The 25,931-nt window shown below is 46.4% G+C and overlaps 1 protein-coding gene across 1 annotated transcript in view; it reads right to left on the bottom strand.

Moving 5' to 3' along the window:
- Window positions 1–245: 245 nt before the first annotated feature.
- FNTB (farnesyltransferase, CAAX box, subunit beta) overlaps window positions 246–25,931 on the bottom strand; it is an 81,248-nt gene continuing 55,562 nt past the window's right edge. The window contains exons 8-12 of the mRNA XM_080935607.1: window positions 21,247–21,376; window positions 18,211–18,343; window positions 6,672–6,783; window positions 5,413–5,527; window positions 246–1,583 (exon numbers count right to left, since the gene is read on the bottom strand). Coding sequence (XP_080791733.1) covers window positions 1,452–1,583; window positions 5,413–5,527; window positions 6,672–6,783; window positions 18,211–18,343; window positions 21,247–21,376 — 622 coding nt within the window. The 3' untranslated portion in view covers window positions 246–1,451. The remainder of the gene's footprint in view (window positions 1,584–5,412; window positions 5,528–6,671; window positions 6,784–18,210; window positions 18,344–21,246; window positions 21,377–25,931) is intronic.

Raw genomic sequence — 25,931 nt, 5'->3', positions numbered from 1 at the left:
GCATCCTGAAGGAATTTTCTTGGTATAACATAGTGGGCTGGAAAGAAGGCTCAAGGGTTAGAGAGCACTTGCTGTTCTTAGAAAACATACAAATTTGGTTCCCAGCACCCATACTGAACCAAGTAACAACCACCTATAACTTCAGATCAGGGGATCTGATGCCCTTTTCTGGACTCCACAGACATCTACACACACAGAGTGACTTAAATTTTTTTCTGAAGAAAGAAAAAGACAGCATAGAAAATGTTACTCTTTTATTATTTCAAGGAGGTAATACATAGCCCAGTACACCAAAGCAGTAGGGAATCAGAGGCAGGAATGGCCAGTGGTTTTGGAAAGAACCCCATGCTGCATCTCCAAGCTCTAGTCTGCCTGCTCATACAGTTGGGACAGTGACAGGAGCCTGCTCTGACTGTAGCACCCTACAGACGGTGAAAGGGCCAGTGGAGGGACAGGCCCAGGACCGGCAGCACTTGCCTTCCCACCTGCGGCAACTGCCCTGGCAATAGCCAGCTTGTCTAACACTTGAATCTGTTTCAGAGAGCCTGGAGTGGACAGGGCAGGAACAGATCCTGAGTGATCAATTAAGGTAAAAGCCTTAGTAGTGTTAACACCGTGGGTGAGAGAAGACAGCACTGGAGGGTGGGAGGGGAGAAAGAAGGACTAGACAGACGGAGCCTGGGCTGCAGCGCTGCCATAGAGAGCCTCTCCTGGTACATGATGGGGAGAGGCAGGGACTGGGCACTGGGGAAGCTGCTTCCTCTGGCACAGAGTTGACCTAGAGGTTGGTTTTCCACTCATAATTGATTACCTGGTCTAGTCATCATACCTAGGACAAAACAAATCTTGTTCATACCAAACATGGCCTCGGAGAGATTTGTGATTTGGTTCTCCTCAGGTTGTGGGGAGGGCTCAATCTAAGACCCTTCTTCATCCCTGGCCCCTGTCCTTTGCAGATGACTGGGGTGAAAGAGACAACCATAAATATGCCCTACTGGAGTCCAGTGCTCTTTTCCAGAGAGCTCATATTGGCTGGACCCACCCCTGCACAGAGCTGACATTTATACCAGAGAGGATGCCCATCTGGTGACTGAATGGTGGTGTGTAGGTGGGAGTCACAGCAACAGCTGGGATGCAGATACTCACAGATACCTTCTATTTCAGCATTGTGGGCCTGGCTGTTGGAGGCTGCAGCTTCCCAGCATGCACTGCTCTCCAAACCCTGCTTACTACATTGGCTCCCAGAGTTTTGGTTTGACAGGTATGAAAATAATTTTAAAATCACACCACCGTGTATTCCAACCCAGAGCTGATGGCTTTTTTTGTTTGACAGGAAAGGACAAAGAAACCACAACTCCACAGTGGCCAAGGCTCAAGTAGCACAGAGTGTGCTGTATACCCAATCGGAGAAACCTTGTCTGACGAGGGAGCTGGGGGAGCCATGGGGTCCTCTAGTTGGTGGCAGAATCTGAGGTCACCTCGTCTTCACATTCCTCAAAGCCTGGGACTGGCTTCTGCAGAAAGTGTGTGGTGGCCTGGATCACCTTATCGGGTCCAATGTTGTACACGGGGTGAGTGGGCTGCTGTAATGAGAACAGATGCAAACTCTCACCAGTGGTAGAACTTAGACTAAGGAGCATGAGTGACACACACAGCTTTGTCCCAGGCCCAAATGTGCAACAAAACAAAACCAGTATCTGCAGAAAACCTCTCACAGGATACAACCACAAGGGAAATATGTGCTTTCCGGGGCTGGAGAGATGACTCGGCACTTAAGAGCACTGGCTGCTCTTTGGAGGACCTGGGACCAATTCCCAGCACCCACGTGGCAGCTCACAACTGTCTAACTCCAGGTGCAGGGATCCAACACCCTCATACAGACATACAAGCAGACAAAACACCGAGGTACATGAAAATAAATCTTTTAAAAAGAGAGAGAAAGCTCTGAATATGTGCTTTCAAATATTATGACATGGGGAAATGCCCAAATAAATTTTGGAGTTTGTTGGATTTTGAAATATTCACATAGACTTTACCAGTTAATCGAGATCATGTAAAACGCCGAAATCAGAAACTGTGTGGCAGACTTAGCTCCTTAGACATGTGTCCACCACTAAGCGAGCTCCTTGCTCTAAAACCTTTTTCTGAAGCATTGTAACTTTCTTATCACTAAATGTTATTTTTAATTAACAAAGTACTGTTTGTTACAGCATTTCTTTCTCTCATTCTGTTTTTAAGTCTCATCTAATCCAGGCTGGCCTCAAATTTACTATGTCAGCTGGCCTCGAACTCCTGACCTTCCTGCTTCTCCCACATGCTGGGATTACAGGAGTGCACATGTCTGCCTTTTGTTGTGACATTTTCATGTATACTGTCATTATTGCTTTGTTCTTATTTGCCCTCTAGCCCCCACTCCTGCTGGTCCCCAACTCTCCCTTGGCAGTACATTCCATTGTCCTTCTGTTTCCCTTCCTGAGACCTCTGACACAGAAAGATCACATTTTCTCTCATATGAAGTGCACATAAGAAGTAAGAGAGAAAACAAGGTCCACCGAGGCGCAGGCCTTTAAGCCCAGCACTTGGCAGGTCTGTGAGTTCAGGCTGTCTCCAAAAATCCAAACCAAACAAACAAAAACAAAAGAGGAAAGGAGACATGAGAGGGGAGAGGGAACATTGTAGCGGTTTAAAATTAAAGCTCCTCTACACACTCACTGTGTGTTGAGCACATTCCCATCCTTCCTCTCATTTCTAACCCCTCCCCTTCCCGTTGCTTCCCAGATGGTTTGATTTCTAGTTTCATGTCATAGATACATACATGTTTTACATATTTATATACACCTTGGACCCACAGATGAGAGGAAACATGTCTTCCTGAGACTGCTCCATTCGAGTACTATGATGCAACCATTCTCCTGCAAAGGAGACTGCAGACTGCATTCTTAATGGGATAAAAGAGTTTTCCTGGGCGGGGCGGGGGTTGGGGGAAATATATCCTTCATCTGTTGCAAGTACAGATGTACAAATCGCTCCTGGCTCCCAAACTTGGATTGCTAGTATGATACTTAAAAAGATTTAGCTCTTAAAGTACTTTGGATTTCAAATGTTTGCATCAGGGAAGCGTAACCTGTAACACATGAGGAAGAAGCACTGTGCACAAAAGCACCTCAAATCTCTCACAGCTTGCTTAGGGCTATGACGGAGAGGCTGGAACTGGCAGACCCCCAGCTTCCAGCAGGACTAGGACGGCAGCAGCCCAGGGACTAGCTTTCATTCTTGTTCCTGTGTTTCCAGTTCCTCAACAGTATGGTGTCTCGTATTGTAATTGAGAAAAAGGACACAACTCTTTTGAGGGTAGAAGGGTTGGATCACATTTCAGTTCTTTACATTAGTTCCCTACGTTGCAGAAATCCGAAAGAAATCTAAGACCCGAGACAGGGCAGAATTTTAGACCAGTATCTGGAAGCAAAGAGGAAGAGGCTAACTGCAGAAAAGATTTTAAACTTTATGTCCCCATCGCAAGCGTGTGCATGCGTGCATGAGCCTGCCCAGCTAGTAGTTGGTTTTCTCCTACTGTATAGGTTCCAGAGTGGTCTGAGCCTTGGCAACAAACACTGTTACCTGCTGAATCATCTTGTGGCCCCTCCCCATTTATTCACTTATTTGAACAAGGTCTCGTGTAGCCTAGGCTAGCCTTCATCTCAGAGGAGTGCAGCCAAGAATTTCTGACCTCCTGCCTCCACCTCCCAAGTGCTGGAATCCAGGTGTGCACTACCGTGCTTGCTTATAGGACTGAGGAGTGGGTGGGGCGGGCACTGTATGCATGCTTGATAAGCGCTGTACCTGAAGGACATAACCAGCCTCCGCTCTACAGTGCTTCTGAGAGACAGAAGAGGGAAGCTGGACATGGTGGCCCACACCTTTAACCCCATACTCAGGAGGCAAAGCAAGCTGACCTCTGTGAGTTCAAGAGAAGCCTGGTTTACACAGAGAATTCTAGGCCAGCCAGCACTGCAGAGTGAGACCTTGTCTAAAATGGGGGAGGGGCCAGGAAGCTTCCCTGACTGAATTCATTGAATTCCATAAAGCCAGTATATTTTAAAACACAAACTGAAAACTACATTATAGTAAAATATGGATATCAGATCTTAAAAATGTTTTCTATTTTTGTTTTCAGTGTGTGGTGCAGGTCCACCCATGCCATACTACTCAGGTGGAGGTCGAAGGACAAGTTGCAGACGTCAGGTCTCCCTTTCCACAACTGGCTCAGGCTCTTGTGTGTGACAACCCACCGAACCATCCCACTAGCCCTCATATAAATCTAAGACCCTCACTGAGGGACTGGGAGATGACCCAGCGAGTAAAATGTTTCCTGAGAAGCCACAAGAACCTGAGTTTGGTCCCTGGTCACTATATAAAATGCCAGGTGTGACTGGGGAATTTGTAATCCCAGCAACAGGCAGAGACAGGAAGATCCTGGGGCTTACTGACTACTCGGCAAGGCCCCGGTCCCAGTGACATGCCCAAACACCTGAGGTTGCACTCTGGTCTCCATGTGCACCCACACACATGTACAGTGGCTGCAGCCTATAATCAATCACCAAGAAAGCTGACATAGTCCAAGGCTAGCCTGGTCTACAATGTGAATTCCAAGTCAGAGCTACAAAGCGACACAACAGGACCCCGACAAAAAAAAATAATAATAATAATAATGATTTTTTTCATCTGTTGCACTTCTGCTCAAAATATTTCCCAACACAAGGAAAGGAAAGACATAAAAGACAGATGAAAAGGCTCAGTATTTATAGCTGTTGGTCACCACGGGCAGTCTCAGCTGCATTTGTTTCTTGGGCTCATGTCTTGGTGCCCAGTGGCCTTCTGCCAGGCTGCTGTAGCTCAGGCCATGATGGGCAACACCCTGTTCCTTTCTTGTGCTGGGACTGAGCTCAGGGCACTGACACATCTACCGATATACCCTACCCCTGAGCTACATCTTACGGGGGAAGCACACACATGAAACAAATTCATGGCAAACTGCCTGGTGCTACTGCCGCACGGCAGTGCGCACAGTCCATTGTCTGGCAATATCTGAGTTGAGTGAAGAGGGCAGCCATAATACAGTGAGTAGAGCAGCCAGCCCATACTACAGGTTCCCAGGCTGAGTAACAGAGCTGTGATCAGCCACGGGCTGGAATAAGGCCACACCGAAGTCCGCCCGTCTGGCCCTACATTTCCTCCACTCACACGCTCTCTCGTGGGCTACAGAACGCCAGGAGGGTGAGGCCTGTGATTTCCCAACATGCCCACACAGGGAACAGAGCCAGCTCTGCAAGATGAAAGTGGCCACTGTGAAATCAGGTCCCCTGACCTGAGAAACCTTGTAGAAAAGGGGCGTTGAACCCCTACCTGCCTTACCAGAACATTTTCAGGCACACCCATGACCACATCATGCAGCATGGCTCCACTTCCAAAATGCTGGGCGATGGATAAGCCGCTCAGGCAGTAGCACGTATGGTAGAAGTCACGTGACCTACAAGGACAGATAGACAGCTCTGAGATGACCCCGTCCCCTCCCTAAACTCCCCCAAATCCTGCCACACGAATCTTTGATACTGATGTGCAGGGTCAGAGGAAGCATAGCTGTTCCCAGCCATGGCCTTGAAGGTCACCTGTTTGTTTTGCTTAGTTTTGCTTTGCTGCAGTGATGAGGATAGACCCCAGGGCTTCCCACTTGCTAGGCTAGCCTACAGTCACTAGGCTAGCCCACAGTCACTAGGCTAGCCCACAGTCACAGCAGAGCCAAACCCTCAGCCACAGGAGCTGTGTTTCCAGCTGCTCTGGAAAGGGCTCTCTGAGGGTGGTAGCACTAAATGCATTTCTCTAGAAAAATGTCTAGAATCAATCACACTCCTCTTGATAAAGTGCTGGGCCAGGCTCCAGCCTGGCAACAGTACACGCGTGCATGCATCAGTGTAACAGACGATCTCACACTTTCTTTACGTTTCTCATTTACAGTGCCGTACACAGCACCCCAGGTGTGCATTTGGTCATGTAATTTACTGTAGAACATTGTTGGATTATAATCTGTTCACGACGGTCATTGGGTTAATAGCCTATTCTTTTCCTCTGTTTTACAATGCTCAGGATTGACTGCAGAACATCCTGCGTGCTATGCAAATGCTCCACTGCACCACTGATCTGTACCTCTATCCACATCCTAGTCTTGTTAAATGGGCTTAACAAGTAAAACACAAAACAGTAAAGGAAGCCAGGCATGGTGGCACGTGGTAGCGGGATCTCTGAGTTCAAGGCCAGCCTGAACTGGTCTCTGGTTTATAGAGCTAGTTCTGGTACAGCCTGGGCTACACAGAGAGACCCTATCTCAGGATGAAAACAGTAAAGAAAAGCTACCATGTCAGCTGTCCATTTCCCTCTCTGGGGAAGTAGGAAGGTGCGCATGAACTGGGGGACTCCAATGGATGGCCAGAGACGACGGCTCAGTGGCACTGACAGGGGGTTGCTCCAACCATTGCATTTTCCCCTCACAATATTAATGCTGAGCAGATGCAGGACAGGAATGCCCAGGTTGGTGGGCCTGGCTCTAAGTGAGCCTGGGTGGCATATTCCCTTCTCCTCATCCCTCTCCCCTCATCCCCCCCCAAGAGAGCACGTACTTGCCAGGTTTGTCCAGAAGACCCCCAGCTGGACACTGGCAGCACATGAGGATGTACTCCTGCAGCGCCTGCTGGTGGAACATCCAGTGGCTCATGCTGAGGGCAGGGTCACCTGGTGAGGAACAAAGGGTCAGAAGGGCGGGGCTGACATCACGGTTATTGTCAAAGAGCAGGTCTAGGTGGCAGTTTGATTTGCCTCAAGTCTACCAGTCAACACGGATGATGCTCCAAAACCAAATCTGCAGCAGTGGCTGCTCGGCCACAGCTCCGCCTGTGTCCTAGGGCATTTCCTTTACCTCCTCTCTGCAGCTTGCTAAGCCACACTGTTTACCAGGGGCCAGTATCAAATAGCAAAGTCTGACTTTTTAACCCTGAACTAAATCCACATCCAAAAGAAACTCTCAGAGACCCAAACATCACTGCTGACTGTTCTGTGCCACAGACGGCACAAACAAAAGCCGGCCATGCTGGGAGCCACAGAAAGTGAAGTCCTGGGTCTTGTTTTTCATTTCTTTCGATGCTGGGGAACATGCTGTGCATGCTGGGCAAGGACTCCACCCTGAGCTACATCCCTCGGCCCTGGACTCCTCCATCCTTAAGTTCAGCCAATACAGAATTCTGCAGGTCACAGTTACCAAGCAGGGAGAGGAGAGAGAGCTCACCACCTTTGTTTTTATGCATTTCCCTATATAGTAACAATTATTATAACTTTGTAACTGCATGTTTTTCATATAACACTTAAACACAAATTTCTGTTCTGCCACATCATCTTCATAACCATCATTTTGAGTAACAGTGAAACATCCCATTGAAGGAGAGGTACAAGGTAACTAGAAAAAAATAGGGCCAACACTCTCCTAGATATGGGTATAAAAATCTCTGGGTGTGTAAAAAGCTGCTAGGCAGAACTTACAAAAGGCCGATGCGAACAGAGTGGGTGAGAATACAAGCAAAACAAGTGGCACTGGGAAATGGCTCGCCTGGCACTGTGCCTCCTGTGCCAGCATTCGAACCCGAGTTCAGATCCCAGCGTCCGTGTAAAGTCTGTGCACTAGAGCACACGTGCAATTCCTGTGGCGGGGAGGTGGGAACAGGTAGATACGTGTAGCTCACAGTTCAGCCAGTGTGATGGTTTGTATATGCTCAGCCCAGGCCTTCTTGGAGTAGGTATGTCACTATGGGCGTGGGCTCTAAGACCCTCACCATAGCTGCCTGGAAGTCAGTCTTCCACTAGCAGCCTTCAGATGAAGATGTAGAATGCTCAGCTTCTCCTGCACCATGTCTGGATGCTGCCATGTCCCGGCCTTGATGATGATGGACTGAACATCTGAACCTGTAAGCCAGCCCCAATTAAATGTTGTCCTTTATAAGAGTTGCCTTTGTCATGGTGCCTGTTCACAGCATTAAAATCCTAACTAAGACAGCCAGCCTAGCTGAATTGTTCAATGAGAGACCCTGTCACACAAAAATATGGTGGAGACTGAAGGAGAAAGACAGCAGATATCAACCTCTGGCCACATGTACATGTGTACACACGAACATGTACATAAACATATACCACACATGGCAAAAGAAAATTCCACATTTAGTTATAGAATATTCAGGCTGGAAGTATTTTCTTTTCTTTTTTGAGACATGGTTTCAGCCCAAGGCTGGCTTTGAGCTCACTATGTAGCTAATGATAACCCTGAACTCTTGATCCACTTGCCTCCACCTCCCGGAACTACAGGTGGGCATCACACATCTGGCAGTAATTTTGTGATTGTTTTATTTTACCTTATTTTTAACACACACACACACACACACACACAATGTAATCTTAAAACTGTTCCCAGTAACTAAAAGGGCAGAAAGAGATAAAAGAGATGCCTTTGTACCTTCCAGCTCATAAGGACACAGCTGTCCTCCTCTCTAGAGGATTCAGTGACAGGACCTTCCATAAAAGCAGAGAGCAACCTCACCAGACACCAGAATATGCTGGCACCCTACCCTTGGACAACCCAACTTGCAGATCTTGCTGGGGATCACACAGGAGACCAACACACGCTGGCTATCTGCAGTGCTTCATCGGGCTGATCTCCACTGACAAAAGTGCAGAATCGAGGAAGAACCCCAAACGAGTCAGATAATTAGATAACGTGTACTTATGCTATTTGTGCATGAGTTGGGGCAGTGTGTACGCAAGTACATATGTATACGTGTGCTACAAGATTAAACTCAGAGCTGTGGGTGATGCTAATCAGATTGTCAGCCTTGGGGGCAGGCATCTATATCCACTGAGTCATTACAGGCTATATACCCTAATTTAAAAAAATTATCCTGAATTATTACGAAGATCAAACTAGATACTTATAAGGTACAAAAATTGCAAAATTCTAATTATCTGATATAAACTATATATTAAAGGGGAAGTGAAACATCCTGGGAACACAGAGTAGTTCAACATTAAAAAAGTCAGGCTAGTCACAGTGGTGCATGCCTTTAATCCCAGCACTGTGTAAGACAGGGATGGTAACACACATGTAATCCTAGCACTTAGAAGGATCAGCAGAGATTCAGGCTTCATAAAGAATTTGAAGATAATAATAGAGCCACTAAAATGACTCAGCAGGTAGGGGCTCTTAGTACTCATCCTGATAGAACAAGGTCTGATCTCCACACATGTCCCCTGGCACACATCCCCCACCACCAGGAATACAAATAGGACTAAGTAAATGTAATAATTGTCTTTATTTACCCGGAGCTGCTCCCAGATCAGCCACTGAAGGGCTTGCTGCACAAGCATGAGGGCCCGAGTTCTATCCTCAGCACCTGGGTTAAAAATCTGGGCACAGCAGTACACCAGTACCAGAGATGAGAGGTGGAGGCAGGGGGATCCTGAGAGTTGTTGAACAGCCAGTCTAGTGAAATTGGTGCAGTGACTAAGGAAGACAGATACTTGGTTGTTGACCTCTGGCCTTCCTATGCCATCTAGATCTGTGTGTGTACACCAGTATACACAAGTGCACAGACATAAACAGAAACAGTAAATAAATGTCAATGCTTGCTGGGTATAGTGGCACATACCTATAATTTCAGCATGTAGAAGGCAAGTAGGAAGATCAGGAGTTCAAGGTCACCCTAGGCTATATAGTAAATTCTAGGCTAGTTTCAGATACATGAGACTGTCTTTTTAAAACATATTCTCTGTAATTTTTTTTAGAATTCAAACTGAATCGAGAAACACCAAAAACAGCCAAGGTAATCTTGAAAAAGAAGAAAGCTTGGAGGCCTGTATTTCCTTCTTTCAAAACCTACAGCAGAGCTGTGATAATCACGGAACATAAGGATGGACACAGAACAATGCAGTGGAAATGAAAGTCAGGAGATAGGCCACACCCATGGCCAACTGGTTATGCACGAGATGCTAAGTCCATTCCATGAAGGGGAGAGCAGTGGGTCCTGGGACAACTGGACTTCAATATGCCAGTGATGAAGCTTGGTGGTGGAATGTGTGTCTAGTGTATAAGCTAAACATGAGAGCCTCACTCAACCCCAACACCAAAAAACAAACAAAAAGCCTTTAGCTGGGTATGATGGCTCATGCCCATAATCCTTACACTTGGGCAGCTAAAGCCTGTGCCACACAGAAAGACTCACAAAATAAAACAAAACAAACCCTTAAAAATACACCAAGAACCAAAATATGAGAGCTAAGTATCAAAACTCTAAGAAGAAAACAAAGATATATTCCCTTGATGTTTGTGGTGGTTTGAACAGAAATGGCCTCCAAAGACTCAAGTGTTTGAATGCTTGGCAACAGGGAGTGGCAATATTAGGAGGTGTGGCCTTGCTGTAGGAAGTGTGTCACTGTGGAGGTGGGCTTTGGAGTCTTATATACCCAAACTATGCCCAGTGTGGCAGACAGTCTCCTTTTCCAGCACCATGTCTACCTGTGGAGACCTGGCTCAGAGATTTCAGAGGAGAAGAATGTTAGTATGTGGCCTATGGTATTTTGGCTAAGAATGTAGCTTTTGACCTCATACAAAGAGTCTGCCTAAGGCTAAATTAGAGTTTGGATTAATTCCATTGGCAGAGGAAATCTCAAAACAACCTAGTATTGACTCTGTCGTGTGTTCTTAATGTTCAATCTACAATGAAAAGAAGCAAGCTGAACATGAAAAATAGAAAATGTACAATTTGAGGAGAAAGGGGACACTAGGAAGTAGAATGGAGTTAAATCCTGTGTTCATGGAGATTAAAAAGCCCAATATTAAAGGGAGTGGTGACATCAGAGCAAGACCCCATCCAGCAACGCTGCCAATGTGTGAAGAGCTTAGAGCCAGGTGTAGTGGCATATGTTTTCAATTCCAGCACTCAGAAGATGGAGGCTAATGGATCTCTGAGTATAAGACCAACCTGGTCTAAGATATAATTGAACGAGGGAGGTGATGTGCTAGCCCCAGCAAGTGACAGAACTCAACAGCCTGCAACATGACACGTGGTTGTGTCTTTAGAGACAAGGATAGAAGAAAGGGGTTATGGAATCTCCCTCCATGACTAAGGATAGCCACTGGGGCCTCATGTGTGGCAGGAGTGTCCCTGAAGGGAGGCCTAGTGAGGCCACTGAGTAAAGCTGTGAAGGTGAAGCCTAGGTTGCCTTGAAGATCCTAATATGTTGGAGATGTCAGAGCCATGGGATACTTGCCAAGGAGAGCTGCTAACAGAGTGTGGAACCAGCCCAAGAGAGAAGTTTGTTACCATCAACGAAGGCGAAAGGAGTTGGAGATCAGAAGAACATTTTGACATCATAAATGGAGACACAGAGTTTGGAGTTTGCCCAGATTGTTTTTGGTCTTGCTTTGATCTAGTATTTCCCCATTATGCTTCCTTTCTTCCCTTTAGGATTGGCAATGTATATCCTGTGCCATTGTATGTTGGAACTATGTGATCTGCTTTTTTATCATTTTGATGTTAGAGAGGATTACAGTTAAGAGATTACATGAATCTGAGAAGAGATATTCAACTTTGGACTTTTAAACAAGTCTGAGACTGTTATAGACTATGGGGGCGTTTGAAGTTGGACTGAATGCATTTTTGCATTATGTTATAGGTATAAGCCTATGGGGGCCAGGGAGTGGAATGTGGTGGTTGGAGTAGGAATGGCCCCTATAGATATAGGTGTTTGAATGCTTGGCTATAGGGAGGTATGGCCTTGTTGGAGAAGTGTGTCACTGTAGAGGTCTTATATGCCCAAACTACATCCAGGGTGGCAGACAGTCTCCTGCTGCCTTTAGGTCAAGATGTAGAACTCTCATCTCCTTCTCCAGCACCATGTCTGGTTGCACGCTGCCATGCTTCTCGCCATGATGGACGAAAACTCTGAAACTGTACGCCAGCTTAATTCAGTGTTGTCTTTTATAAGAGTTGCTGTGGTCATGGTGTCTCTTCACAGCGATGGGAACCCTAACTTAGACAACGTTAGGGTTAGCAATGGATTCCTACATGACACCAGTAACAGAAGCAACAAGACAATAAGACAAACAAAAAATTAGGCTTCACTGTGTACGAGGTCCAGGGTTGATCCCTAGCATAAATAAATACATAATGTTTTAAAGGTAAAGAAGGACAGGTATGTGGCACATGCTTGTAATCCAGCACTTGGAAGGCTGATGCAGGAGAATTTTCTAGGCCAGTTCTAGGCCAGCTGGGCTACCTTGTCTTAAACAACAAAGGATGAAAGGGGAAAGTATCTGCTCAATTATTCTGATCTGTGTGCCTGCATTGCTAATTAGGGTTTTCTGTAATTACTAATTAGAGTTTTCTGTGACATTGATTTACTAGTCTACCCTTTATTTTCTAAAGTCCATTAATATTCTGACTCTTGCCTGAAACCATAGTCACCTTTTTTTGTAACACAGCTGCACCTCCTGTCCCCCTTTTGTCCACTGGTTTTGTTATATGACTTTAAAATAAAGTTGACCCCTTGGTTATACTTCTTTGTTATCTTTGCTCTAAAAATCTTATTTGTTGGATATGCATTAATTTTCTAAATTGGTAGTCTAATTATAAAAACACTAAATTGTAGACTTTAAAAATTGCTCAAGTGTACAGTGCTTATCTCCATGAGACTATTATGTTAAAATGAGTATTCACTAACCCTCAGAAGTGCAGTAAAGCTTCTGTATACTGAGTGCTCTCCTGTCTCCCTATAACAATGGGAGACTATCATCCCCAAGCAGATGAGAACCTAAGCTAAAATTGCAATGTTTCACTAAAGTCCAAAAGCTCAGAGTTCATGAATCCTCTAAAAAACTTCTAGGGACACATGAATCATGGCAAGACAGGACGGTAGTCACATGGAGGTCAGACTTAAAATCTTTTACACCACTGCAGCAGTTACAGACTCCCATTACAATGTCACTTTTGGACATCCCCAAAATGTCATTTTGGATTGCAAAGGTTCCTTTAGCTACAAAATCAAGAGTTTTTCCACATTGTAGCTGAGACCTGCTTGTAACTCAACTGAATAGGCAGACAAGGGCTAGAGTATGTTCCAAAGAACACACCAAAAAACACTGTCTGCTGTTCCCAACCTTTTGATACCCCAACACAATGAGGTCATCTACAAGTTTGCACTCCAGAACTGCAAAATTGAGTTACAAGAAAAGAAACATCACCAAAACATTTCAAAAATAATAATTAACATCTTAACAGTTTAGGATTTTGTGCTGGGCCACAATAATAGCTATCCTCAGCAACAATTGCCCTGTGGGCCATTGAAACCCACAGGCTGTTTGGTTGGTTTTTTGAGATGGGGTTTCTCTGAGTAGTCCTGGCTATCTCGGAACTCTGTCAACCGGGCTGGCCTCGAACCCAGAGATCTGCCTGTCTCTGTCTCCGAGTGTTGGGATTAAAGGAGATCAGCAGCAGCACCAGCCCAGGCTGCTTTCTGGTTTCATTGGTGGCTTTGCCTGCGTGTATGTCTGTATGAGGGTATTGGATCCCTAGAACTGGAGTTACAGACAGAGCTGAGCTGCCATGTGGGTGCTGGGAATTGAACCTGGGTCCTCTGAAACAGCAACCAGTGTTTTTAACTGCTGAGCCATTTCTCCAGCCCTTGTTTATTATTTAAAATGATTTATTTGTATGTGTATGGGGGGGATTCTTCAGAGGTGGGAGTTTTAGATGGTTTTGAGACACCTTCTATGGGTGTTCCTGTCCCCTGAAAGAGCAGCAGCAACAAAGGCTTCTAAGTGTTGAGCTGTCTCTCCAGCTGGTACCACTTGACACTGTTAGTCTACCACCAATAACTCATTCTCAAATTCTTTCCTCAGCACACGGGAGGCAACTGTTGGCACGTAGTCACTAGTGAGCCAGGCAACAGCTTGAACTCCATGCTTCACTGTGCTGAGCCTTTTCATTTTTAATCAGAAATGAGATCATTGCCTCCTCACCATACCAGCTCTGGGTCTCAGTCGGGGTTCACACACTCTCGGAAATCCCTTACCACTGAGCTGCAAGCATATCTATTAGATTTACTTATTTTTAATCTTATGTGTTTGAGTGTTTTGCCTACATATCTGTGTGTTTACCATGAGCATAACTGGTGCCTGGTGTCCTCAGAGGTAGAAGAAGGAATCAGACCACCAGGAACTGGAGTTACAGATGGTTGTGAGCCACCATGTGGTTGCTGGGATTTGAACTCAGGACCTATGGAAGAGCAGCCAGTGCTCTCACCACTGAGCTATCTCTCCAGTCCACAAACACATTTTCAGAAGTAATGATAAGGCTGGTGATACGGTTCAGTGGTAGAGTCTAGACTACTATGGATGAGGCCCTGGGTTCAACCCCCAGTACTGCAAATAAGTAATACATAAACTTTTTCTTTGTTTTGTTTATGGATATAACTCAGTGGTAGTAACTGCTTAGCAGGATCTGGGCTCAATATCCAATATCAAACATTAAAAAAAGAACTTTAAAACACATTTACTTTATTTTAGCTCAGGGGCTAAGAGGAAGTACTGCCCTCGTAGGAGAAATGAGTTTGGTCCCAGCGCTCACTGCCAGGTGGCCGAAAACCTTCTGTAACTCTAGCTCCCTGGAATCTGACCCCTCAGACACCCACATGCATACACTTACCACACGCAAGCACACACACACACACACACACACACACACACACACACACACACACACAAATAATTGTTAAAAACCAACAAAATTAAAGGGCACAGTAGAAGGATGTAGTTTGCTTCTCTTAATATTATCCATTGTTGAGGGTTTTGAAACGTTGCCAGGAAAAGCCACTGGACACCAGCTGGTATGCACATGACTGCCCTGGGTGTGGCCTTTTATACTCTATGTTGTATCCTGGGGCTCTGTACAGAGCCATCGCATGTGACTATCATTAGAGAGAGCATCATTTACCCACCCATGCATGTTCGTTTGTTGGGAGAGGGTACACGCTGCAGTTCTGGCTGACCTGGAACTTGCTGTGTAGGTCTGGCTCTCCTTGAACTCTGCTTCTGCCTCTTCAGTGCTAGGCTTAAAGGTGTGAATCTTACCAGGCTGGGCAACTCTCCACCTTTCAGTGGATATTTTCTGTTTGCTACTGAGAGCCTACCTCAATTAACATCTCTGCACGTGAACTCCTGACAGTTCAGTCGCCACGTTTTAAGTGTGTTTGTGAGTTAACCAGATATTTGCACACTACCCTACAAAACCAAATGCCTAATTGCAGTCCACTAGCAGGATAAACTGCCCATGTCCCCTGCCTCCCAAGTGCTGGGACTAACCGCACGTGCCACCATGCCCAGCCTCACACTAATTGTCTTATGTATTTTCTTCCAGAGTTGTGGGAATTCAGTCATACCGTACTTAGTGCTGAGTGAAACATTTTCATACCCTGTAGCACTACTTACTAAGCAGGTGACAGGCTGTCGTAAGATGCACCATGCTTTACATCTCGGCCTCCTCTCACACACATCTGGACTTCTAAGTTGCTCTGACACTCTGCTCACAAATATGGGGTTGAAGCAAACACAGGCTTACAGTGGGCTCCTTGGACACTGATACTTTGTAAGGTCAGTTCCTAGAAGGCCCTGTCCTGCTGACCCACGGATTATGCATGGGCTGGGGAGGTGACAGAAGATACGGCACTTGCTGTGCAGGTACAAGGACCAGAGAGTTCCTCTCCTCAGAGCCATGTAAACTCTGGGCAGTCATGGTGGCTGCCTGGAACCCCAGCACTTGGGTCACAGGAACAGGACATTCAACGGTCTGGAACTCACTATGTAGACTAGACTGGCCTCCAACTTCACAGAGAGCTACAGGAGTCAGGTCCGCTGGAGGTGGAGTTTAAGTAGTTTAAGCTAACCAATGTGGGTGCTGGAACCTGAACTCAAGTCTTCGTTAGAGCCACACATGCTCTTAACCAGTGAGCTGTCTCTCCCTGCCCCTAACACACATTTCTTTGTTTCTGTTTTGTTTCCTGAAATAGAGTTCTCTGTTAGAGCCCTGACTGTCCTGGAACTCACTATGTAGACCAGGCTGGCGTGAACTCAGAGTGCTCTTGCCTCTGCCTCCGGAGTGCTGAGATTAGACGTGTAACCCACCACCCCCATCTAACACTCTTTTAACTATAAGCAAGCTGAATAACTTTCTGTGCCAGTATGCGAGGGTGGGACTGGTGTTCATCTGCAGTACTGCAGGGCTGCACTCTCCTGCCAACCACTACAGTTGCAGTGAGTTTATAAGGCAAGTCTTAACTGTGCTTACTCCTCCGCAAAATGGGAACATGGAAAGTCTTACTTGGGGGTCAGAGAAGAAAACCTAAGTGAAACACTGTGGCACAGTGAATGCTTGGAAAATCTCTGCTGCTGCTAATAGAGCAGCCATCCTGGAAAAAAAGCAACATCTGTGGCTCTCTCTACAATCCAGCTCACCAAAACCTCATCTTATTTCTTCAGAAAAGTCAGCCTCTGGACCAGTGGTTCTCAACCTTCCTAATGCTGCAGCCCTTTAATACAATTGCTCATGTTTTGGTGACGCCAATCATAAAATTATTTTTGTTGCTACTTCGTAACTGTAATTTTGCTACTGTTATGGATCATGATGTAAATATCTGATACATGGGATGTCTGATATACCACCCCTGTGAAGCGGTCACTGGACCCCGAAAGGGGTCTCGACCCATAGGCTGAGAACTGCTGTTCTAGGGACTTCCTGACAGTCCAACTAAGGATCAGGTCAGAGCTTGTGGAGGCTCCAGAGTACTGGCCTTTCTGTGCCTCCCTATCCTGAGGCCTAAACCCTATGGCCCCAGGCTGGGAAGGGAGAGCAGGCCCTCTGTGTGCTTTTAATCAGTATCAAAAGCATTTACAACTGCACAACTTCAGTGAGATTAAGGAATTAAAGCTCAGGGTTCAGAGAGTTGGGCAAAGAAGCTAAGGTGTGAGAGGTAGCAGGAAAGAATCTCATCTTTTACATCTGAGCAATTAGTCACCCAGCTGAGTCCACAGGAAAGTCCCCCTCTGGGCGGAGGGATCTCCCTGCAGGAACAGACTGGAAGCCGGCAGGGTGGCCGTGCCTCCCCCTCCCACCTGAGCCCATGCTCGCCGGCAAGGATGAGCACAGAATCAGAAGGGATTGAGAAATGGGGCTGCTGAAGTCTTCGCTTGCTGTCATGCTTGCTTTGTGGCATCTCCTTGGAGAGGAACGTGGATTTCTCTAGCTGCTCAGGGAAGCACAGTCACAGGTCAACTTACTGACTTTGAAATGAAACATTTCTAGGGGTGGCTTGCAGCTCAGTGGCAGGACACTTGTCCTGCATGCATGAGGTCCTTAGTTTCAACCCCCAGTCCTGCCAAACGAAACAAAACCACTTATGCAAGCAGTGGCAGTCCAAACATTTCTTTTTTAAAAAAAAAAAAAATCTGTTTATTTATTTTGTGTGGGAGGGGATCACATGTGGAGGTGAGAAACTCATGGGAGTCAGTTCTTTATTTCCACCATGTGAGTCTCTGGGATTGAACCTAGGTCACCAGCTTAAACCTTTACCCACTGGGCCATCTTACTGACCCAAAAGAACACATTTCTGAGGGTGGCATGTGCTCAGCCAGAGCGGGTGAGTGTTTTCTCATAGGTCCAGGCTCTCTGCCCCTTTTCACACCTGCCTGTCCTGTCTGACTGTGCAAAGGGGAGTTTCATTCTGACATGACCAAATTCAGCTCTGCAATGGAAGCTGTGGCATCACACCAGCTGAGATGACAGCCCAGTCACTGTGGGGCCTGGGGCAGGGTGGGGATGCTCCCCTCAGATAACAGGGAGTGGTGCAGGGGAAGGTCATCCTACCCCAGCAGGCAGCAGTGAGTGATCTGAAACCCAGGAACTGAATGGTATTCTGCTCAGACAGCCCCGAGGGGGAGCGGCTCCATATCAGGCCCCAAACCTTCAAACCCCCAAGCAGTCAGAGTTTCCTTTCAACTCCTCTCAACAGCACTGGGTTAGTAGATTACCAGGGGCTCCTCTTCTAGCCCCAGCAGCAGTGTGGACTCACCTTGGGCGTGGAGTGCTCGGTGCAGCAGGGGCAGGAGCCCTGCCTGCCAGAAGGAGTAGCAGCCGTCCACCAGCTTGTTGCAGCGGCCCTGGAATCCTCCTTCAAACCGCATCTGCCGGCTGGTCACCCATTGCTGAGGAAGACCAGGGAAAGGTGGATGTGAGCCAAAGACATAGAGCTCGGTGGGACAACGTCTGGGGTTCCCACTTCCCTTCCTCTCTTCCCCTTCCCCACTTTTTACTTAGCATTAAAAAGTGAAATGCTCTACATTGTCACATTTGTGTGTGCACGTGTAATATATATGAGTGTACACACACACACTCCTTCTTTGTCTCCTTCAATGCTATTTCTTGTTCTCTTCCCCTCCTCAAATAGTCACCCTTCAGTATCATGTTACATATAGCCCATTACCCGCTCTTGTTCCCACTTCCCTAACTACCTCTGCTTAGGTCCAAATGGAAGCAGGTACTGAGTGCAGAGACCACGCTGGTGTGGGAGGTCTGCAAAGGTCTTTTAAACACAGTTTGGGGCAGAAAACTCAGGCAGGGCTACTTGTCACTTCTCAGGGGAGTTTGTTCAAAGCAGAGGAGGGAAGTGTTGGGCTGATCACACCAGATGACATCAAGCCAGTCCTGCCTTTACCTGGTCCCTGAGGGCATCCACTCAACATCTGCAGGTCCCTACCAGGACTGAAGGTTGAGTCTCCGTACCAAATGATAACTTCCCGGTCTAGCCTCCAGTTCTCTTAGGCTGAAGCTATAAATTGACACTTGTCACCCAGTGGGCACACCTGATACCACAGCCCCAGGCTTATCTCTACATTTTCTAAACACACTCCATCAAGACAGCCTAGGAAGGATGAGCAGGACCAACTGGCTGAGCAGATACAATGCTCCCCCTCTTCCTGCTCAGCCTGAGACCACAGAGCTGCACCATTGGACTGACAGGGGACAAGTGGCTGAAGCCCAAATCTGGAGCCCTCCTAGACTGAGTTCCTGAAGACAGACACAAGGGACTCTTTAGAGGGAAGCCTGGACTTCCCCCAAATATAACAGAGTTAGAGCATGTCCCTAGTCATAGCAACACAAAAGTCAGTCTCAGACGCTTAAAACACAAACACCTGTGAGTTTAGGTAGTAATACCTCCTAGGTCAGTCTTAAATGAGTCTTCAGAAACTGCTATTTAAAGACAGTGAGACACTGGTGGTTGGGAGGTGGGGAGGGCTGAGTTCCAGTGCCTAAAGCCAGGGGTTGGCTCCACTTTCCTTGGAGATAAGAAATCAAAGCCACCTCTTCTCTCCCCCCACCCACCCATTTTTCTCTTTTGTTTTTCCAGACAGGGCTTTTCTTTGTAATCCTGGGTCTTCTGGAACTCTCTCTGTAGACCAGGCTGGCCTTAAACTCAGAGATCTGCTGGTCTTTGCCTCCTGTGCTGGGGGTAAATGCATGCACCACCACTGCCCAGCTCAGATACTGATTATTTATAGCAAAGGAAGGAAAGGGAGTCACTGGGGGAGGATGGGCTAGCATTTATGGAGCACCTTCTGTCTACCAGGCTTGTTATATGCCTTCTTCTTTAACCCTCAAGGGATAAGGATTATTATTCTTACTTTCCAGGGGGAAAAGAGACACTGCAGCTAAAGCAGACCAGAAAAACTTTCCAGGGATTTTTGGCTAAGAGGCAGGCTCAAGCCTACGGTACTGACATTTTAACTTAGGCATGTACTAGTATATTCTTCATTTTTTGCCTAAAACGTGTGCACTGGCTGGCTTTGTGACAACTTGACACAGGCTGGAGTTATCACAGAGAAAGGAGCCTCCCTTGAGGAAATGCCTCCATGAGATCCAGCTGTGAGGCATTTTCTCAACTAGTGATCAAGGAGGAGGGCCCAGCCCACTGTGAATGGTGCCATCCCTGGGCTGGTAGTCCTGGGTTCTGTAAGAATCCCGGAATGCTAAGCAAGCCAAGGGAAGCAATCCAGTAAGCAGCATCCCTCCATGGCCTCTGCATCAGCTCCTGCCTCCAGGTTCCTGACCTGCATGAGTTCCAGTCCTGACTTCCTTGGTGATGAACAGCAATGTGGAGGTATAAACTGAACCAATCCTTTCCTCCCCAACTTGCTTCATGGTGTTTCATCACAGCAACAGAAATCCTGACTAAGACGACGTGGGCCTTTACATTCCATCTCTTAAAGATGATCTTATTGTAAAATGTATCCACAAAGTTGGTCATTCGGTATCAATTATCCAGAGCCTTCATAGACTATGCTGTGCGAGAGGGGCTTTCTCTAACAATGAGGGCAAAATGCTGCTGTTCCACCACCACAAAATATAAAAGCAACGCTCCAGAGGGCTCACAATGGCGCAACAATGAGGGCCTGGCATCTGCTCTCAGAGAGAGCTTAAGGTCTATTGTAGCCAGTTTGCTTTCATGATAGCCAGGGGAGCAATAACCCTCAAAAAACAAGGGGAATATATTTTCTCTGTATGTCCTAGGTTTCCCTTAGCCTGGCCGCTTTTTGAACGCTAGCCAAGAGCTTGTGGTCTAGAAGAGACTCCCAGATCTCCTAATAGCAATTTTCCAGCTCTGCCTGGGGAACTTGCTGGAATGCAGATACGGAATTTTCACACGTAATACATCCTTGGCTCTTACATGCTTCAAAGCTCTTCTCAGAGCTTCTTCTCTTAGATTCTAAGACACATGGTAATGGTGAATTCCGGGGGACTACTATTATTCTTGGGAGCACGGGGAAAGGAACTCATTCAGATGGTGGAGGACTCAAGTCCACTCTGGGTCTGTTCAGAAATTTCAAAGCAGGCAGGAGAAGAGGTAGGAGAAGGGAGATGAGACCGAGGGCAGCTGTTTGTTCCTTCTGCTGACTCACGGCTGTGTTGACACCAGCAACCACACCGGAAGCTTCATCTGCACTCAAGGCTAGAGCCCAGCCAGTCCTTCCCATCTCCAGACCTCTCCATGGTCCCAATGGAGTCACATCAGCAAACCTGGGTTCAGGGAGATGGTGCAACAGCTACTCACTAGCAAGCTCTTCAGGTTCAGAGAACGTTCCTTCTTGAGGATCACAAGCGCAGCCAAGCCACAGAAGGTGTAGCCACCGTGGGCTTCCATCCCTGGCACGCCGCCAATGCCGCCTTCCCAGTTCTGGCACCTAAGAGATTGAGAGGAACGTGCTGATTTATTAGCTTGGCTGCACGCATACAGGTGTGCATGTGTGTGCATACGCGTATGGAGGCCAGAGGTTGGTTTTCCGTGTTGTTCCTCAGGAGGGCTATCTGATTTGTTTTTTTGAGACAGAGTCTCTCATTGGAACCTGGGGAATCATACTTTTGGCTCGGATGTCTTTGCCAATGACTCTTAAGGATCCCCACACCATCTCCCCAGTGCTGGGATTCTGAGTATGTCTGGCTTTTTACATGGGCACTGAGCTCAGGCCCTCTTGTTTCTACAGAGCGCCTTATGTGCTGAACTATCTCCCTAGCCCCTTATCTATTAATACTGGCAAATTCTTTCCCCTGAAAAACAAAACCAGTAGGCCTTGGAAATTTAAAAACTGTCCACTTACATAAGAAACTTAGTAGCACTGCTTAATCCTCACAGGGGAACATTGCAAAGAATGTAGCAGAACCAAGTTAAGATAAACTAGAAAAATAACTGCTGCTTCTGGCAACCTTTGAGTACAAAGTTTATTACTGAATGCCTTTTTACTTGTCTGGTTTCCTTTTTTTTTTTTAAAGATTTATTTATTATATGTAAGTACACTGAAGCTTTCTTCAGACACACCAGAAGAGGGCATCAGATCTCATTACAGATGGTTGTGAGTCACCATGTTGTTGCTGGGTTTTGAACTAAGGACCCTGGAAGAGCAGTCAGAAAGCTAATCTGACTTGTAATCTACCACCACGATGTAACTACTCCTAGTTTCCTTTCCTAGAATTGTGATAAAATATCCTTACAGAAATCAGTTCATGGGGAGCTGTTTTACTTCAAGAGTCTAGGATACATCATAGGACACAATTAAGTAGAGGGAACAGGTGCCTTCTTTGCCTACCTATAACAAACATGTTTTATCTATGAAAGAATCTTAAGGTCTGCATGTGTGCATGTGCATACCTGGACGTGTGCTGCAAGTATTCTACCACTGAGCCCGACCCTGAATTTTGAGTGTGTTTTAAACGACACTACCATGATGCATTTCCTAACATCATGCTTCTCCGTTGCAATGGAACAGCACAGGTGAACAGGCCCTCATCCAGGAGCTGACAGGATCTCCAAGCTCCTCCTCATAGAGGTGTCTGGAGAGCCCACAGGTTTTCTTCTGAGATAACTCAGGCTCAGGAAAACCAGTGTGCAGAGTCTGAAACCAGCTGCATGCTGAGAGCAGACTGCTCTTGTCTGTCTGTCCCTCATCCTCCATCACCACCCAAACACGAGCCTCATTTTGCCAGTGCATTTGTCTGCTTGGACCAGAGAAAGCATTCATGTTTGAAAAGTAAGGGGAGTGAAGAGTTTGCAAGGAGGATCAAGTTCCTCTCTTTGTTAAACTTGTCTTTGCCTCAGTTGAAAAGGTAGGAGTAAAAGAGTTTATACTTCCAAGTATGAAAGAATAGACACTAAAGAGCAGCTTCCTGCCCATTCTCATCCCTAGTTCCCCCCCACACACATTATATACACATATACATGTACATAGTACACACACACAGCACACATAAATACTACATAAATACTCATCCCACCTGTACTAGCTGGTTTTGTGTCAACTTGACACAAGCTGGAGTTATCACAGAGAAAGGAGCCTCAGTTGAGGAAATGACTCCATGAGATCCAGCTGTAAGGCATTTTCTCAACTACTGATCAAGGGGGAGGGCCCAGCCCATTGTGGGTGGTGCCATCCCTGGGCGGGTAGACTTAGGTTCAATAAGAAAGCAGGCTGATTAAGCCAGGGGAACAAGCCAGTAAGTGACATCCCTCCATGGCCTCTGCATCAGCTCCTGCTTCCTGACCTGCTTGAGTTCCAGTCCTGACTTCCTCTGATGATGAACAGCAATGTGGAAGTGTAAGCTGAATAAACCCTTTTCTCCCCAACTTGATTCTTGGTCATGATGTTTGTGCAGGAATAGAAACCCTGACTAAGACAGTACCCCACTCACATACTACATACACACATATACCACAAACATATACACACACAAATACACTGTACAGACACACACTACATGCACACATACCACACACATGTACTACAGACGTGTTCTGGTTTTTATACAAATAGGCGCACATGCTACACCCTCTCTGCAACTTGCTTCCCCCCCTCACCCACCCCCCTCATTACTAAAACTCTTAGGAAATGACCATGGTGGCACATGACTGTAATCCCAGCACTGAGAGACAGAAGAAAATCAAAGTCCATGGCAGCCTCAACAATATAGCAAGTTCAAATCTAGCTTGGGCTACCCAAGACCCTGTTTTCAACATACCCATACCCACAAACACACATAATAGACAACACAAAGGACTGAATGCTAGATCCCAAAAAAACAACAGAAGATTTAGACAGCATAAACGGCCAGGATAAAGACAGCAGGAGGTGATATGAACACAGGTTAACAATAAGAAAATCCTAAAAGCTGAATGACAAGCACAAAGGCTAAGGGTACCTAAAGGGGTGGTTAGAGAAACCTTCCTCAGTTCTGGGGTGGAGAGAAGCAGCAGCAGCCAAGAGCAAGATCATGTTTGATAATTATGGTGGTTTGAATAAGAATGGCCCCATAGACTCAAATATTTGAATGTCCAGTCTTCAGGGCATGGCACTCTTTGGGAAGGATTACGAGGTGTGGCCTTGTTGGAGCAGGTGTATCATAGGGGGTAGGCTTTGAGCTTTCAAGACCCCATGCCAGACCCACTCTCCACCCTCTCTCCATCTTTCTTTCTCTGTTTATCTTCTCTCTCCTCTCCTCTCCTCTCCCTCCCACTGCCTCTGTCTCCCTCTGTCTCCCTGTCTGTTTTGCCTATCTATCTATTTGCCTATCTATCTATCTATCTATCTATCTATCTATCTATCTATATCATCTATCATCTATCTATCTATCTCTAAAATCTGTACTTCTACTAAAAAGGGAGGAAGGTGCTGAACCCCACAGTGGGAAAACAGGAGGGATCAGTGGGAGGCCACCACACAACACAAACACCTCACCTTTTCTCTACAAGCTTCCCACCCTAGGCAGGAATTTGAAGGCACAAGAACAAAGCCCTTCAGATACTGATACCCAAGAATTCCCAGGAAAAACAGGAGGTCTTAGCTCAGCATGTGTGTAGGCTCTCATCAGCCTTTCAGTATCAGAAGCAGCAGGAACAGAGTTGCTAAGCACCAGCATCTCCAATATGGATAAGAGACCCAGCCTCAAAGGTAAGGTGGAGGAGACATGCTGGGCATAGAAGAAAACTGCTTAAAGTTGCATCTTATTTTTATGTTTTAAAGTTTTATTTATTTTTTTGTGTATGAATTTTTTTTGCACGTACATTTGTATACCATGTGCAGAGGTCAGAAAAGGGAGTCAGATCCCCTGGAACTGGAATTATAGAAGGTAGTGAGCTGCTATGTGAGTGCTGGGGGTCGAACCCAGAGCCTCTGGAAGAGCAGCCAGTGCTGTTGAGCCACTTCCGCAGCCTCTTAAAGTTGTATCTTAGATAATACCGTGTGAAGAAAGTTGCAAAGATGACAGAGCAGAACAGCAGAGATATATATGATGTAAATAGTAAGGAAAGCTCTTGGAAAACACAAGGAAGAGTTAAGAGATAGAGAACAGACCCTGAGTGAGCTTTAAAAAAATATTAGGTCTCTGTTAATGGTGGTAAACACAAACATGTGTGGCTGACCAAGGTGCTGGGAATAAGTGTGGAACACTCATTAAGACAGGACATTGATGCCACCCTTCTACAGCTCAGAGAGCATCTGAGGGGAGTTGGAAAGAATATAAGGGCTGTGAAGTGCTGAGAGGCAGAACACAGCCATTGCAGCCATGGTCTCACAGGTCTGCTATGTCATAGGTGGGGGTGGGAGCCTACCAGGCCCTACTTCTCCCAACTGAACTACTGGGCACTGATGGATTCTGGGGGAGGAACAGTCATTGTCTTATACTATGTACCTAGTGAGGAACCCACCAAGGTCCCCAAAGCTGTGGGAAACCCTGTGACAATCCTGGGAAAACCTAGTGAGTCACAAAACATAAAGACATGAATGTGGGAAAGGGACTTGCAGAGAGGGTGGGGAATAGTTGGGGATGGAGATAAGAAAGGGTGGGGGATGGGGAATTGAAGAGGGTGGGTGACAATAGTTAGAACTCACTATATATGTGTACACCATGTCTGAGAACAGGTTTGATAAGAGTCTTTTAAGATAAGGTTAGTAGTTCTGTAAAAGATGCTGTAAATGGAGCATGCCGAGTTATGTTGGCATATGCCTATAATCCTAGCACTCGGGAAACCAAGGCAAGATGGGTGGCCAGTAATACCAGTCAGCCTTGGGTTCACACTGAGACCTTGTTTCAAAAATAAAAATAAAGGAGGAGAAGTTGCCAAGGAAATACTGCAATGTGATTTCTTGGTCCTGAAATGTGTGCTTCCAAATTAGAGTCCTGCTGAGTGCCTGGTACACAGGGAGACTGATCCACACCAAGGCTCATCATCAGGGAGTTTCCAAACAGTGC

Source organism: Micromys minutus, assembly GCF_963924665.1.
Source record: "Micromys minutus genome assembly, chromosome: 1".
Lineage (NCBI taxonomy): Eukaryota > Metazoa > Chordata > Mammalia > Rodentia > Muridae > Micromys > Micromys minutus.
The sequence above is the reverse complement of the archived record's forward strand: the minus strand, read 5'-3'. Positions and strand labels throughout refer to the sequence as shown.